Raw genomic sequence first — 17,886 nt, forward strand, 5'->3', positions numbered from 1 at the left:
TTAACGGCGGGAGCTCTGGGGACAAAGGGAGGCCTGAAGCAGCTGCAGCTCGCTGTGACTGAAGCTGTTTCCTCCTGGGGATTCTCCCGCCCAGCTGCCTTGCGGGCTGCCTCTGGGTGGAGGGAGCAGGAGGCGGGTGAGTGATGCCTAAGAGGCAGCATTGCTTTTCCCTGTTTATCTTTAGCCTTCAAAGCCACCTGCATTTCCGTCATGGCTGGACCGAAGAGGCCTGTTGGGGAGATGATGCGCTAATCCAGAAAATGCTCTTCATATCTTTATCACCTCTGTCTGGCAGTTTGCGCCGCAGGTGCCTCTGTGCAACCACTGGCCGATGGATTGAACGGGACCCATAATGTAGTGCAGATATCAGCCAATATCCTTCATTCAACATACATGACCTCCTCCAACTTGACAAGGTACACCAGAAACATAGAAAGTGTATTTTGGGCTCATGCTGACCTACAGATTTTATACAGTGTAGCAGCCAAAAGGCAGATCTGCTTGCTAAACAAAGGGTGCCAGTGTTACCACAAAAAAATGACGGAACAATGGAATTCCCCCTCATAATGGAAGGTAACACCAGAGACGTAACAGTTGCTTTTTTTAAACTGTTATGTTGTAAAATAAAAATAGTTTGTCTAAAAAGTCTTTCTGTCTAACTTGTTATATTTGGCTGTATCGGCTAACTTACCTATCATCATCTTTAATATTAGCCTATATAATATTGAATGCCGTTATAGAATACAATCTTGATAAGTCCTTCTCAGCTGTATCAAGCTTCAAAATCGATTCTATAAACCAATGGTAGCTGCAGCTGACGGTACTGCCACAAAAGGAACCTTGATTGTAATGAGACGTGGTATCAACCTGACAGTTGAAAAAACTGTCTCTGAAGGACGAATGGCTGGGGGGGATGCGTGTATCTTTATCTATATAACATGTTTCCTGATGTGTTTTGTTGTATGTCTTTGGTATGGAAATAAATAAATAATGAGTAAAAAACACATTTGGTTAGTCTTAATAACCCAGCGACTGGGTTAAACTAGCAACCCATTTTGCTGAGTTAAGATAACCCAACATATGCTCTGTCCAAATTGGGTTGTTTTGTTAGAGTGTATAAAAAAAACATTACATTTTTATTCAAGATTAATTTGCATAAATGAAAAGATTTATAATATTTAAAAAACTCTGACATTTTCTTCAATAATGGCTTAGTGGACACTAGTATGTTGTTATCAGTATTTGTTATGTAATGTTAGGCATACAGTACCTCATCCAGAAGATGTGTGATAAGAGGAAAATCAAGGAGACATGCACCCATTTTTATCAGGAACCCCTTTTATTTGGATCAGTAGTGCTAGCACTGTAAGATATTATACAGGTAGACAATGATCATTAAAACAGAGATAAGGTATAAAAATAGATTTCCTGGACAGAAACATCATCCAAGGAATGTTTTTAAATAATCCATAGAAAAAGACCCACTGTACAGTAGGTAAACAGTCAATGTTTAAAGTCAGAAGGCCAACATCAACCCGACACACAACCTGAGTCTGTGAAATCCTTCAGCGGAGCACAGGCACCAGTGGAATTTAGTGCAAAGTCTATGCGCAGCTTAGTACTGCATTGTGCAGTGGTTCCAGGAGCAAGTATTACGCCACTTATGCCTTACAGTTTACCAGTATTTAGACGGAATGTGTCTGGGCATGTGAGAGGAGAAATCGGAAAGAATAGGAAAGAAACTGAAAACCTGTCAGCTCCCTCCTATGCTCAGTTGCTTAGGTCTTCATGTCCAACCAGTGATCGCAGTCACAACTTAAGACACTGCTTAAAAGCCCCTCTTAAAGTTCAGAGTTAGTGCTTAAAACCACCCTCTCAGCTTTAGTGCATGTGCTATTCTTGTTCGACATCGTTGCTGGTGATCTCTGTTCTCACTCGAATGTCCACACCTCCAGCTCCCGCACGGCAAAGTCATGTTGGGCGGAGAGAGGTTGGTTGTGGAATGTGTGGCAGGTGTAGCTGGAGCCACGGCACAGATCGGCATCCAGCCAGAGACCAAAGGAGCCTCTAGAAGAGAAAAACCGGTTCGAGAAAAGCCGTTAACTGGGAAGTATTGCCAGAAAAAAGCTAGAAGCATGAGTGCTTCACTAGTGTATGATCACGGCTGATTACTCACCCTCCTCCCCCTAATTGTAGAGAGTCCATGAAGCCCTTCACAAAGTAGGAGTTTTCCCCAGTCCAGCTGAACATCTGTGTAAACATAAGTCATGTCAATATCCACTTTGGACAAAAGCATCTGCCATATCCCATAAACATAAATACCATAATATCCGTGCCAATCAGTGTTAGAATATCAAGCCTAATGATAACAAATGTAGCATTAGCATTAGCATTTACACTACCTTAAACTCTGGACTGAAGCTGTAGAGGAAGGTCTCTCCTGTTCCATAGCATCCTCTGCTCACTCGGAACGGATGGGAAGAGAACGCACCGAACACCTGCACAGATGGGACATCCATACATGAGCTCAGATGTTCATTTTACACACAAACCATTGCAATGGCAAGTTCCACATGTGGTCCACATGGGAAAGCACTAAGATTCTGTTTTTGTGTGTGTTGCTGTGTGCCAATGGAAGTATGGATGTATAGTGCATGTGGATAAGTAAAACGCAAGAGTAATCTGCAATCATAGGCAATCTGATACAGTACTACATTTGTATATGACTTCTGTCACCAGGGCAAGGATGAGGCTGAACGGGTGAGGAGATTGTTACCTGGTTTTCCATGTCCTTGATGACCAAGAGCACGGGCCTGTCTATGCTTGCCATGTTCCTGTACAGAGTTCTGAGGCTGGTCCCATGCACAGCTGTACTGTACACCAGCCGCCATGGATAGCCTTGCGTTCGGGCAGGTAGGTGGGCCACCAGCTAAAATCAAACAAAGTACACCGTCAATAATAAATATCACAAAGAGAATAATAAATTGTAATAAATATCAAAAATAGATTTCTTATGAAATAAATGAAAATAAATAATGAAGCATTGAACGTACTGTTTGCTATAAGCGTCACATAAACCTGAGAGGGAGACTAAAGACCACAATAACTCACTCTTTCAATGTGCTGCTCCTGTAGTATTTGGCTGGGGTCTCTCAGCTCTGGCAGTAGATCTTCTGGCTCTTCATCTTCTGAGTGACATATGCTTTGCCTGCGCTTCTGATCTTTAGCAGTGATGATCTATAGATGACAGACACAGCATCTTGGTTAACAATGTTGTTTGGGTTTACAACAATCTATGGAATCCATACAATACATATACTGAACTGACGAAAAGTTAATGCCTATAATTCTTTTGTCTTAGATCAACAAAGTCGTAAAATGTAATTTCTTGAAAATGAATCTAAAATGTAGAACACATATACAAAAGGATGTCATATGAACACAAATGTGTTATACTAATAGATTTGTTATATCTACTTATTTTTCCTAAATGTTGCCACATTGACAATAGCAGTCCATTACACTATTAATGTTTGAGTCAGTCAAGCAGTCAGTCAGCTCAACTGAAGCATCCAGTATACTCTTCATTCTACAGTATGCACTCTTACAATTGGAATACATTAAAGCATGCTTCTCTTATTAATATTAAGTCAAGACAAACCCACCTGCACAAAAGGTTCTTCACCAATCTTTGCAAAATAAAGAATCCTAAAATTGGCCAGTTTTGGTGCCATGGGAACGGATGTCTCGATATTTTACTGATGAATAAATGCGGTAGCCTAATGCAGCCTTTTAAACGGGTGGATAGGCAGCCTGTGTGAGGACTCTCTGAAGCTCCTTTAAATGTGCCCGGCAAAATGCTCACCGGATACTTGTCTGATGCACTCATGTGGTTTTGTTTCATTTCTTGTGAAAAACTCGTTGGTGTAGACCTAAAGGGAAGTACCATGTATGGACTTCCCTACAAGCTTTGCTGCCCTTGTTGTCGCTCTTGCAGATTCCAATAGAGTGCAAAACGAAACCACTCTGAATCTTGAATTTTATTTGAATATTGTATCTGCCAGGGCATGTTGTAAGTAGACAGACACAATCATTGCAACATACCTCCAAGGTTTTGGGGAATGATTTCTTTTGGACTAGGTTGTCAATCACAGCAAGTCGGTCATTCTCCACCACGATGAAGCCCTGTTTTTTGGCGCCCTTTGTGTAGATGTCTGGTGACCACTGAACAAAGAAAGTGTAAAGGTGGTCCACCCTGAGACAAAAGACAGCACATGCACAGTGAAAAGCCATATCTGCCCAAACAGAAGATAATGACAATGTGGGTATTTAAAGCCAATACAGCCTTATAACTTCCTCTGCATACATTCAATCTTTCAGTGTTACTTCAGCTCACTTAAATTCACATTAGACTCAATATTTGGATGCAATTCAACTGGAAAGGATGTCAAAAGTTCCCTGTTGTTTCCTGCTAATCATGTCATGCCACATGCATGCTGTTAAACGATGCATGTTCTTGAAACTGGAGAGGGAAAATCTGAGAGTATTGAACTTTTTTCCCTTCACAGAACAGTAAATCCTGTCAGGGTTCTCCTGGACGCTACTGTGATGGTTGAAATCATTTAAAGGGTGGCAGTTAACCTCCCATTTCAATGAAACTTTCACACATTGCTGCAGAACTATTAAAGCCTTTTCGTCCCTTGTAATTAGTTAACAGGTATTACAACAGTCTCAGCCATATATGATATATTTGATGTACAGAACTTACTCTCCAACGCTGTATGCGATACCCATGTTGATGCAAAGGTAATCCACAGGTAACTGCAGGAGTCGGGAAAGGAGAAAGAGGAGGAGGAGGAGGAAGAAGAAGAGCAGTGTGTCTGGAGGATCAGTGCTATGTTAGCATGTCCACGCCGTCTCCACTGCTGGCTCTGTGGTTTTATACCGGCCTGTTGGCTGACATAAGCTAAAGCCGAGCCAAGACCCTCCCCTTAAGGTCCTTCAAGGCCACACTGCCCGGTTTATGACAATGTTTCACAAGTGGGTTAGCGAGCCTACGGGGTGACATATTAACTTGACCCGCTAGCTTCCCCTGGGCTGGACAGGCCTGAGATAGCCACTGTGTCATTTAATGTCACAGGGAGGCCATTGGTTATCCTGTGAATGAGCTCTTACCCTGCAGAAAAGACACACATTCCCAAGCTCTTAGATATACAGTACCTAATTACAATGGTGATTTGATGTGATCTGTTTGTTTTCCTAGTCATATTCGTAATAGAACCATGTTGCAAGGGATAGCTTGATCCCCACTCCTCACTGAGCATTACATTATTCATTTAACTATCATTATTTACATGATGATACATAATACACAACTACGTAACGTAATACATAACTACATAATATACATGATGTTAGTCAGCTAGATCAGCCATATCTGTAACTACAAGTGTTGATACTAGTGTTTTCCGGTCAACCCAGATCAACTGCCTGGAGGGCAGCAATGCCAACCACCATACCACTGTGTTTAATGCTTCAGTGAACTACATTAGTTGTATGTGACAAATAAGACACTTTAATTGAATCAACTTTATTGTTGCAGGGGGGCATCATAGACTGTTTCTCTACATCCTTAGGTTATCTGTTTTGTTAAATCTTGAACTCTGTCACACAACACATTTTCACCCAGTAAAACTTGCTGCAATTCTTTTCTTTTGCTTTTTTCTGACTGGCACCAACTCCGACGTGCACATGCACACAGGGTCCTTCATCCTTCACCGTTCAGTGTGTCTTTTCAAAGGAACACTGATTCAAAGTATTGAAGCTGGTCTTTTCTCACTAGCAAAGTAGCAATGCCTGGACATTTTGTGGTGAAATGATAATGCCAGGAACACGGAACGGATGGACAGTCAGGTCTGCAGAAATGATTATCGGTGCCAACCTGCCAACCATCCAGGACCTGTACACCTCCAGAGTCAGGAACATCATTGCAGACCCCTCACACCCTGGACATAGCAACTTCTCCCTTTGACAGGAACTACAGAACTCTGTACACCAAAACACCAAAAACACCAGACACAGGAACAATTTCTTCCCCCTTGCATTGAGTTTACATTGAGAGCTACAAAACCCAGAGTTAAATTCCTTGTGTGTATAATGAAATAAAAGAGGAAGATTTCAACAAGTGACAGGACTGCAAAAACTTTTAAATACTGCCATAATGCTGACATACTAAGATGTAGGGGGTTGTATCATATCCCATACGCATCAAACAGAAATACTTAATATTAAGTGTACATGAAAGAAATTAAATCTACACAATTCATAGAAAATTCAATGTGTATCTTTCACTGAAGCTAAAAAGCTATTGCCCCACCAATCAAATGTGAAGAGAGACTGATGTAAGACTTGTTTCTCTCAGGCCAGATATTATCTTAGAAATCTTTTGTAGTTCAATCCGGATGAATGTATCTTAACAAGGAATTGACACATTTAGCTTCAGTTGTGAGAACTTTCTCTGATTTTCCCATAGATCACATTATGTAAATGTACATTAGCTGTTTAATTCATTTTCACATCAACTAAGTGGCAAAGATAGTCAAAGAGCAAAGCAGTTGTGGTCATTAACTGTTGCTGCTAGTAATCAACTGTTATGTTGATAACTGATGCAGGGCCTCTATCTGTTACATGATCATCCTTATTAGATTTGCTAATTAGCATTCCAATTAGCATAATTTACAGTGTGTAAATAAAAAACAGGTCCTTTATGCCAGGTAGTAGTATAATGACTTTGACCCCACTTAACTGAGCGGAGAAAGTGTTGCTGACCTACTTGTTGCGATGTAGACGTGTAGGAGAATGTTCGTGCAGTTCCAGGTTGCTTTTTCTTTCCCACCACAATGCCTTTTATGGGTCACATGCAACCACACTCTCAATTGAGATGTTTCAGAAAGACCTGTAACAAAGTGCAGAGGTTAACAACAGATGTCATTTTACCTTGAGGGCGTTTATTAAAGGTTAACTGGAAAAGTTCAATTATGTAGGCAATGCATGGAAAGTACATTCTTTCCCACATCCTTTAGCTTTGTGTTTTAGTTTTTCCGTAGTGATTGGCCCCAGATTGTGCATTCCCTTGAAAAACCAATAATCCACAAAATTAATGTTTCAAACTGTATTTTTGGTCAAGAAAATAGTTTAGATACCCAAACTAGTGGATAAACCGTACGAATGTTAATAACAAGATGGGATAACACAACCTCGTCTGGTAGATGGTACAAGGTGAAATTTCAAACATATGTATAATATAGGTCAAGAAGGAGGAATGTTCGTACAGGGTAGGAATCCCCCACCTCCATCTGTGCCACAATAGGACTGCCCAGCATATGGAAATAGATTCTTACAGAACATATAAGGTACACATATATAAGGTGAGGCTTGACATGCAAAATCCATATAATATATAAGTTTGTAATACAGTATGTGCCTCAATGTCGTGTATAATGTTGTGTATAAGTTGTAGTCAAAAACCTCCAAATGTGTTATCATCAATTTCAGCAATACTATGGAAGACATCAGATAAGACAATTATCTTAACCTGAATTAAGCTAACAGGATCACATTCTGTGGGAACATGGCTTCATATGAAATGCTCTTTGGAATTCTTCCAAAGACGAAAAACCAAATTTTTTCAGTGTTATAATCCTTGTCCTTGGTTGTCGGGATTTGGCCAAAAGTTTTATTACTGTACAGTCCAATATCGATGTTTGTGCCACAACTAATACTGACCACATTACAAAGTTGAAACTTTTCCCCCTTAATAGCACATTTCAAATGAGAATTTCCTTCTCACATTTTTAACTGACCTAGCAAAACATCTAAATGATAGAATTAAACCAGACCATTCTTGCTTTCAAGGTAGAATCACTGATACAGCAAATTTGCAAAAGACAGGAAGACTAAGACAATGACACAGCTATGGGGAGAGAGAAAGAGAAAGAGAGAGAGAGAGAGAGATAGAGAGAGAGAGAGAGAGAGATTTTTGACCGTCAACATGTCTGCAGGATAAGGCTCAGGGCAAAGGTATTCAGGCCAGTTCAGGATCTGTGTTGCTCAGCACGTTGGCTGAAAACCTGGCTCTCGACCAGTGTGAGAAGCCAAGTGAAGTTCACTGACTTTGACCATGTCACACCTTTGCCAGTGCAGCTAAAAAACAGCTCCATGAAGGAGCTCCCACTGTGTGCTAGTGTGTCCTTTTAAACTAATGCTATTATACATGATGGATTCAGATGCAAAGGCTGCTGATGCAAAACAAAAAATTGGGCTTGTAACTCGCAGTTGTTGATCAAAAGTATTGCAGGATGTGACTTTTGAGGTTTTTACACGGTGAGTTCCATAAAGTACCAAGCAGCAACCTCCCCCATACCCATTGTAGCGAACTCTGACCACAACCTGCATGGCAGTCAGAGCACATACTCATGTGTAGTGATGGCACTCCGTCACACCCACATACATGTCTGCACCCCACAGGAAAATGGGCCATTTCATAAGGGTTTTTATTCTTTCTGAAAATATCCCTTAACTCTTCCACTTTGCCAAATGCACGTTTAACTGAAACAGTGGAGTATCACTAGTATACAGGATGCAATATTATTGATAGGGTTTAATGCCCTCACATGCATCCTTCTCTTGGCACAAAGTGAATGGTCTGCTATCAAATCCAACTCTTACTGCAAGTATATTAACACAAGTTTTGATAAAGAGTTTGATAGTGTAAGAAATTACAGTATATCCTGTGAGTGAACATGAGATTAATGATCAAGCAGCTGCTGTTACAACCAAAAATTGGTCAGCATAATCTCCAAGATGGGAATCTTATCATGGTAACAAAGGAAAGGCTGCCAGACCTGTTTGCATTAGGAGCATAGCTCATTTACATTAAAAGCCTAGGAGGAGTCCTAAACAGTATATATGGTCAGAGCAGGAGATGCTTATAGTTCAGATCTGCACCACTGAATGCAAAGTATATTCCACGTACTTCGTTACTGCACTTTACTGGAATAAGAACAGATCGCTACATCAACCACAAGACAAGCATCCTTTTTCTAACAATAGTCACCATTATAGTTCTTTTTTATTTCACTCTAATTCCACTGTAATAATGTCAGGGTTTTGGAGATAGACAACATCACCCTGGGTAGTCTATAATCCATGTTAAGGTTGGTGATAATCCCAATAGTGAAACTGCGTGTTGGATCATTTTGAAAAGATGAGTTGTACTGGCATAATAACCTTCCCTTTTCCCACCACACCCAGTCACATTCTATGGGAAGGACTTAGCTTGGAGAATTTCAATTGCAAATAAAGCTATGGCAAGGTAAGTGTTGGCTTGGTTAGAAGTAACACATGAAACAAAACTATCAATCTTAAAGCTTCTAAAAGAACAGAGAGAATTGACCCTAACAATGTCTCTTACTCAGGATCAAGCATGCAGACTTGATTTACACCACCATAGACTAGTGTGTCTGTTGTGTTAATGTCAGTACATTTGGAGCATTTGTGTACAGGGTGCTTAAATTAAAGGTTTATTAGTTTATCTGTTTAAAGTCCAACTTGTGCTTACAAAAAATAATGGATAAGCTGACTCAAAGGTAACTCGGTCAAAAGATTTAAAGGGGCACTACAAAGGAACTACCGCTACAAAACATAAAGGCACATGGAAAATGAAGATGCTGAAATGCAGCGTCTGCTTAATGACTAAATGTAAATGTAACATGAATATTTCTAGCCATTTTGACAGATCAACTCAATGACACTTAAAAGAACAAATCTAAGGAGTTCCATTTCTTTCATTGATAGTGACGAGTAAAGGCTAAGTCTGATTAAACAAAGCACTAACTAAGAAGTCATGGCAAGCTAGATCGACAAAATAATCATTTGTAATGTACCGACACCAATACATGTGGGCAAATCATACAGCAGCCTTCTCATATCAACATTCTCTGTGGTGGTATTAGACATTCTCCACCTTTAACATGAAATGACCACTCTATTAAAGCTGCTGCCAGTACCCAATCCATGAGAGAGCTGGAGACTATTTATTTTAGTGACAGTCATCAGAATGCAAAGGCCGTTAAGATCATTGGCGAAAACAGCACACAGCTCCATCTTGTGGTAACAAAGAGGAGTTCATGTGTGTAGTAGTAAAAACATGAAGGTATTTACTCTCTCTTCTCACATCTGGAAAAATAATGATCTGTATTTAACAAGGAACTGTCCTAGAACATTACCATATAGAAATGATAGATGATAGATCAAATAGACCTAGTTAATGCAGTAGACAGTCCAGTTTAGAGATACATATTAAAACATCTACTCTCACCAGATCAGGCTTAAATATGACTGAGACTACAGTCTTCAAAGAAAGCTATATAGAGAGGTTTACAGGACTGCTGCCTGACTGCTGATGATAAGCACCTCTGTGTTAATTAGTAACCACTAAACTGACCCACACATTCTGCTTAGTATAGTCTTTGTGTGTGACCAGTAGATGCCTTTTGGCAAAATGTCAAACAATCCCTATAACTGTCCACATAACTTACTGCAGAGATACTCCTGAATGTCTAATTGCATTCTATTGTGTTGTATCCATGAGAGACTGCTAAAGGAAAATACCACGAATCTGTACTTCAGCATCAACCTGAGATTGAACTGCATTTATTTTTTTTCTTTATTTATTTGAGTCTATTGAGAAATAGATAGTTGTTTTAGACCGTTTGGACTGAAATACTGTGGAGGTAAAGCTGTATATGTTATATGCTTTTCAGAGTGTCTATTTTGCTCAACACTTAAAGGTACAATATGCAACAATTATGCTTCAGGGTTAGGGTTAGGATAAGCATTTTAACCTTAAAATAACAGCTTAAAAAAAATTGGGGCGCTACAATGACTTTTAATATGGAGAATTACGTCCATGCCAATGGCATAGCAGGGTCGATAGGCATATAACTGCGTTCTGTAGTTTTGCCTGCTGCAGCCCGCCGACCTGACTTGTTCAACTTCTGCCGATCTAGTAAGTAGCTTATTTGCCGTCTTAATTAGTCTTGTGTTGCACTTGATTGATGTTTGACTGTGTAAGGACAGTCGTTGAGTAACTAGTTTGTCATAATGTCAGCACATTTCAAGAGATTTCGTTAGTTTTAGCTGCTAGCATACCTTTAGCGAATAGCTATTAATCCTTAATGCACCTTTAATGTTAAAAACACTTATATAGAGAACATGGAAAATATGTAGTGTATTGGCTTTTCCATACCTAACTATGTCAAGTAATGTAGGCTACTCTCTGGAGTTAGTTTATTAGATGTAAAAAGCTGTAAATGGCATTTTTCACGTCCTGTGGAGAAAGTTGCTGTGAAGTGTTAAACCATTAAATGTTTTGAAAGAGTCTTTGCTGTGTTAAAGAGGTCTCAGAAAGAGGTCTAAAAACAGGATTCTTTATTGCCTGGCAATTAATCCTACCCCCCCCCCCCACACACACACACAAACGGACATATGGGTCTATTCTGAGTGAGACAATATTTTTTACTCAGATTAAAAAGAAACCTTACTGGCCCTCAATGGGGAAAAAAAACGTCCAAAGCCTTCTTTGAGACTTGCTTGCAACCAAGGCAGAAAGAACAATGTTACCTACAGTACAGACCCTTTTGTGCTTTCACTGCACTGACAGTTTAACAATGTCTTACTGCCAAGCAAAGGCCAAGTTGATTACATTCAAGCCTGTGGAGTTTCAAACGTCCAACTGAGAGACGGGGGGGGGGGGGAGACTAAAGAACAGGAAGTATTTTTGCTCGTTTGAAAAGTCATAATGGTTCAACAAGCATGTCAGACTAATGGGATTAACGAGGCTACTGTTGATTTGATAACTGGTTCTTAGATTGCCTCTCGGCGTTGTTCACTTGTTTACAAGGTGAAACAACTACTGAAGTCACATTAAAAACAGTACACAAAGTTTCACAAAGCTAAATGTCATTGTCATTCTCGTTCAGGTTATTGCTACCTGGTGTCAGCATACCTTAAAATATTTCCATATCCAAGCTATCTGCACCAATGCAGAACATTTAATGAAATAAACAGTTGAATCATGTCGTTTGGAAACTGTGTAAACTCTTAATTCACGACAGGCCCATACAGCTAGGTGATGAAGCTTGGAAATATCCAATACATCACATGATACAACGGCCACTAAATCCATAAATTTTCAATCGCGCCTGCGAAAGACAAGCACGCAACGTCAATAGGCTGCAGCGTTACATACTATGCAAATACTAACGATCTGCTTTCAACAGCAGAAACTTCACCTGAGGCATGTTCGACCATGTCGAAACCCAGCGTGCGTTTATTGTTTGGCCAGGCCTGCTTACACTGTTATTTATATCCAGGAGAAAATTGAGTGTGGCAGCTTAGCTGGCTGGTTTCCAAGACCGTTTCATTATGTGGTGATGACCCACTAGGGGGTCTTCTGGGTCCACAACCCAAAGTATATAACACGCGCAGACCTGAGAGTGCCACCTCGATGGAATGCGTGAAGACACTCATTACAAGTCGCAACAACGAAACTTTCCACAGAAAAGAAGGTCAGAGTGCTTAATTAGATAGTACTGAACGCACGCGATCTTGCAAAGGTAACAATAGTCTTCTAACTTTTATAACTCTGTCTTTTCAAGAGATGCTTGCTGTTATTTTCCTCGCGATAATACTTGGGATACATGCTCATCCATTTGACGAACTACACCAATATGTGGACGAGCATGTGGAAGATTATGTACAGGTAAGTTATTGCCCAGGTATTATAAGGGACAATCATGGAATTATCATTGTTATGTTTTTCATCTCAATGATTTTTGCTCCAAAAATGGTTATCCTGCACTGATCGTGAGTTACTGAGGGTGTTTGTCTTGTATAATATACATATACAAAGTAATTTATTTTCCTTCAAAAAGACATTATGTCATTACATTACATGAAGGTCTCTATCCTTAGTGGAAGAAATTGCGAACATAATCACAAAAGGACATCATTTCCCCCCTGTGCCCTTTCCAAGTTCAGTCCTTGATAAAAATTCATTACACTTTTGGTCAAATTAAGCTAAATTCTCCTTTGGATCCCACTGTATGTCCAGTGTATACTCCAAAAAACCTCAGTTGTTTGTTCACAGTCCTGACTCTGTGTTTAAGACAACCAAAGTGTCTGAACTGAGCCATACACTATTCCAGACATTTAGCAGGGTGCTGCAGGAGCAAAAAGGCGAGGGGTGAAATGTGATTGGCTGTTGAGCTCAAATATCAACGACGGTACCTTTTTTCCTTCACTCGCTGTCAATAGACAGTGTGGGTTTGTAGCGGTTTAGCAATGTATAGAAATGGCAATAGTTAATCCATTTGAATGGAAGCTTAATAACAAAGGGAATGCCTTCAAAGCAATGTGTTCTGTGTTGCAACAGGCTTTGAGAGAGTGGGTGGCAGTGGAGAGTGACTCCAGCGATGCCACCAAGAGGCCGGACCTACACCGCATGATGGACATGACTGCGGAGAAGTTGAGAAACATGGGAGGGGAGGTGGAGATGGTGGACATCGGATCACAGGAGGTCAGAAGATGAAGTTGATGCTGTATGCAACACTATTCTGTTGTAGTGTCTGAGCTTGAGAGAGGTTTATAAGTGCCCACATCACTGTGTTACTGTAATGGTAATATAAAGTATACTTTTTATACTCTACATACTGTGCTCTATACTGTAGTAGATTTAGTAGACCACGGTTATGCTGAACAATCAGTAGTCTACATTAAAAAAACCAACCTTATTCAATCCTAATGACCACCAAAAAAGGTAAACGAGATTTAAGCTTTAAACTGTACATTTGTTTTTGTCACGTCATAATCAGCTTCCCGATGGCACAAACATCCCTCTACCAAAAGTGGTCACTGCCCAGATCGGTAAGGACTCCAACAAGCACACAGTTTGCATCTATGGTCACGTGGACGTCCAGCCTGCCAAGATGGAGGACGGGTGGGCAACAGATCCCTATAACCTAACAGACATTGATGGTAAGTGTCCCTTGCCCCTTGGGGTTACTGGATTGAAATGTCATCAACAAGAACCAAGAAAAAAATTCTTTCAATCTTAAAATGCCTAGCTTATCCTGGTTGCTTTTCATATTGTACACCACATGCTGTGCAAAGCCTATGCTGCAGCCATATGGCCAACCTTGTGAAATATATAATGAAAGAGCAACAACTACACATTATTTTGGCTCACTGATTAAAAAAAAACATGGAAATCCGGTGACAACAACGAGAGCCAACCTTTTTGGGATGGCAGTCAGAAAGTATTCACCCAGAAATCATGGACTCTGCTACAATGCTCAATTTAGTGATTCAATGATGATAGCTGTTTTTTTTTTTAATGACTGTTCAACATTGTGTATGTAAATTCATCAGGGAAGCTATACGGGAGAGGATCATCTGACAATAAGGCTCCGGTTCTAGCATGGATGCATGCCGTAGAGGCCTACCAGGCTCTCAATCTGGTGAGTGACTAATAAATAAATATATCCCTCTGATTCATTTTCAATATCACAATTTGTTTGTCTTTACAGGATGTTGCTCTCAGACAGTCTTGTACTTGGTATTTGGGATTACAGATTGAGTTAAATCCCTCTTGAGCACCAGTCATTACAAATGGCTCAAGGAGCAATTAGGTGAATTTGGTAAAAAGTGTATGGGATTAGAATTGCGGACACCCTTTAATACACAAAAAAAGTAACAAGTAAATATTTCAACCATTTACATCAGGCAAACAATATGACTTGGGTCAACCCTACCAGTATAGTTAGTAGTTAGATAGTGTAACAAATATATTGGAATAACAGATGTGGTCTAAAGTGGTGTGTTCAAAGGTTTAGTGATATTATTTGAATGTAGGCGGCCATGGCTGTCACTTGATCAAACAGCATTATGTAGGTACTTCCACCACGAGGTACCACTAATTAAAAGTCTTGATTGCCTCCTCTTGCTTTGGAGAGAAGGCAGAGACAATAGAATTAAGTGGTTGAGTTCTTCCTTGGTCTCAATGAAGTGCATTGCACACAATCAATGGAGGCCATCAACTCACTTTGAATGTTAACTGATTCATATTTTAATAGCAGAGTTTGTGTTGCCGCCTATGTGTCCCAGAATGTTAGTGGGTCATTGTGTAACAGAATCACTGACCTGCACCTTATTGATGCTCATCCAACATATATAGAGAATATTCATAGAGAAATATCCTGATTATCCTACATAAAAATAGTTGTAAGCAGTTTGTGCTCTTTTTCACTTTGTGCTCACTCCCACGTTAGGACCTGCCAGTGAATGTCAAGTTTCTCATTGAGGGGATGGAGGAGACTGGCTCCAATGGTCTGGACACAATGATTGTGGCAAAGCGGGACACATTCTTCTCCGATGTGGATTACATCATCATTTCAGACTGTGGGTGGCTGAGCAGGAAGCCTGCCCTCACATATGGCACCCGAGGAAACTGCTACTTCTTTGCAGAGGTGAGAATGACTGATGGTAAGGTCCAACCATTGGACCATTTTAAATGTGTATCTGTTTAACTGACACAGAGACATCAAATGTATTCTTTCATAAAATAAAAAATATACAGTACAAATTGCACTTATATTAATAAGTACTGCCCCATCCAACCATGGTTGGTGCAGTGGAGTTAAAATTATCCATCTATTTGTTTCTAACCTCTCTGCTTGATGGCTCCACAGGTAGAGGGACCTAAGCAGGACTTACACTCTGGGGTTTATGGAGGCACTGTGATCGAGCCCATGACAGACTTAATTGGCATCTTGGGTAAGTATTACTCACTTAAATAATGTACATTTGATAAGGAAATGTAATGCTGTTTTGAGTGTTATTTTTTCTCTCCTTCCACTAAAAATGAGTCCCAACAGCGTCAACATGTTTTTTAAACGTTTACATTGACCCACATTTTCTAGTAAAACATTTAATCACGATATCTGTCTCTAAGATTCTCTAATTAGCCCCAATGGAAAGATCCTCGTTCCTGGGATCAGGGAAGCTGTGGCTCCCTTTTCTGATGAGGAATGGAAAATGTACCAGGACATTGATTTTGACATTGAGACCTTTAGGTCTAAGATTGGAGTCAGCCAACTCATGTACAACAACAAAGTGAGCAAGACAAGTACACTAAATGCTGCTTCGTTTTAAACATTGTGCTACTTCAAAGAAACAATTGGGCCTTCCCTAAAGGACTTTGGTTGTATGACCTCCTCAGGTGGACTTGCTGGCTCATCGATGGCGCCATCCTACCGTGTCCATACACGGTATCGAGGGTGCATTCTCTGCCTCTGGCTCAAAGACTGTCATACCTGCAAAGGTTACTGGCAAATTCTCCATCCGACAGGTTCCAGATATGGACCCTGCCGTGGTCAAAAAGCAGGTACACAGGGATAGGACTACTGTCTGTGGCCTTCTAAAATATTGCCAGAAAAATAATGTTTGGTTATTGTGGATATGGCACAACCATATCTTTGAAAATACATGAACTTGTTACACACTTATCTGCTTTAGGTGACAGACTACTTGAACTCAGTGTTTGGAAAGCGAAAGAGTCCCAACAAGCTAAAGGTGACGATGATTATTGGGGCCAAACCCTGGTTGGCTGACACCAAGCATGCCCTATATGAGGCAGGAAAAGCAGCTGTAAAGAGAGGTGATGAGAGTTTTAATTCATTTTCAGACAGTATTATTCCAGCCATCCAGAATGTGTTGGGGTAAAATGTGATTGTAAAAATTCACCAACACATTACCTTGTCATCTTAGACTGAATTTGAGACAATCTGAGGCATGCTACATACAGTAGATTAGCAGTTTTCACCCTAATACCTTTGCATTTAAAGTAATTGCTTTGACTCACAATTGTTACTACAAGAGGCGTAATAGCACAACCTTTGCACATACATACAGTTTTTCAGATGGAGCCCGATCTGATTCGTGAGGGAGGCACCATTCCAATTGCTCAGACCTTCCAAGACGTCACAGGGAAAAGCATCATCATGCTTCCCATTGGGGGCTTTGATGATGGACTTCATTCCCAGAATGAGAAAATGAACAGGTAATTCTATATCTAGACACTTTACGCAACTTTAGTTGCCGAAATTTAGGCTATAGCTCAAGGTAGTCCCTAGCATGTACTATTAGCAAGAATTTACACCCTCCCTTATTTCAAATGTTTGTTTTACAGATACAACTACATTGAAGGGACAAAACTGTTCATCTCCTACCTTCATGAAGTAGCTGAAATCAAGGAGTAAACGACTTATGGGTTGACTGAAGGACAACCAGTGTCGTCGTATATTCTAAGATACCGCCCAACATTATTCACACTAGTAATACGTATGTTATGGTTAACTTGTCTGCTAATAGGCACTGTTGTTACTCGATTATGTGTGTCAGTAGGCATCTCTAACTGATCAACAGAGTGGCATTTATCTATGAATGTATTTCCATTGTTGATAATGTATATAGATACAACTGCCTCATGAATTAAAAATGGTGTTCTGAAATACCTGGTCCCTGGAGTCAGTCAACAGAAGGCACATCACTCATTGGCGGGAACAAATATTTTCTTCCTCTGGTACTTTTAATAGATGTTTTTCACGTAAGTGTTTACTTACACAAGTTTTTCCCACCTAATACAGTCAACATTTCTCCGTAATTGCACTTCCATTATGGAATGTTTCTAAGAGGATTGCTGTTAGGATTGTGTGTGCCACTGGAATGGCCATTTCTAAAGATTATGGCTGAGGAACTTTGAAGCCT

At 40.2% G+C, this 17,886-nt stretch overlaps 2 protein-coding genes across 2 annotated transcripts; one reads left to right on the top strand and one right to left on the bottom strand.

Moving 5' to 3' along the window:
- Positions 1-1,931: 1,931 nt before the first annotated feature.
- On the bottom strand, positions 1,932-4,794 carry ncoa7a (nuclear receptor coactivator 7a; the record flags this gene model as incomplete). Its single annotated transcript, XM_080857349.1, has 7 exons — positions 1,932-2,067; positions 2,177-2,250; positions 2,403-2,498; positions 2,777-2,929; positions 3,112-3,237; positions 4,105-4,255; positions 4,769-4,794. The coding sequence occupies 7 exons, from the start codon at positions 4,792-4,794 to the stop codon at positions 1,932-1,934; spliced, it is 762 nt and encodes a 253-aa protein (XP_080713475.1).
- Positions 4,795-12,568: 7,774 nt separating this feature from the next.
- Positions 12,569-17,378, top strand: cndp1 (carnosine dipeptidase 1; the record flags this gene model as incomplete). Its single annotated transcript, XM_080857754.1, has 12 exons — positions 12,569-12,629; positions 12,720-12,823; positions 13,496-13,639; positions 13,935-14,097; positions 14,491-14,579; positions 15,390-15,587; positions 15,810-15,894; positions 16,073-16,233; positions 16,340-16,504; positions 16,636-16,777; positions 17,032-17,179; positions 17,309-17,378. 12 exons carry the CDS (start codon positions 12,569-12,571, stop codon positions 17,376-17,378), a joined length of 1,530 nt encoding a protein of 509 aa, XP_080713880.1.
- Between the last annotated feature and the right edge of the window lie 508 nt (positions 17,379-17,886).

The sequence above is a fragment of the Sprattus sprattus genome, assembly GCF_963457725.1.
Source record: "Sprattus sprattus genome assembly, chromosome: 19".
Classification (NCBI taxonomy): Eukaryota; Metazoa; Chordata; class Actinopteri; order Clupeiformes; family Clupeidae; genus Sprattus; species Sprattus sprattus.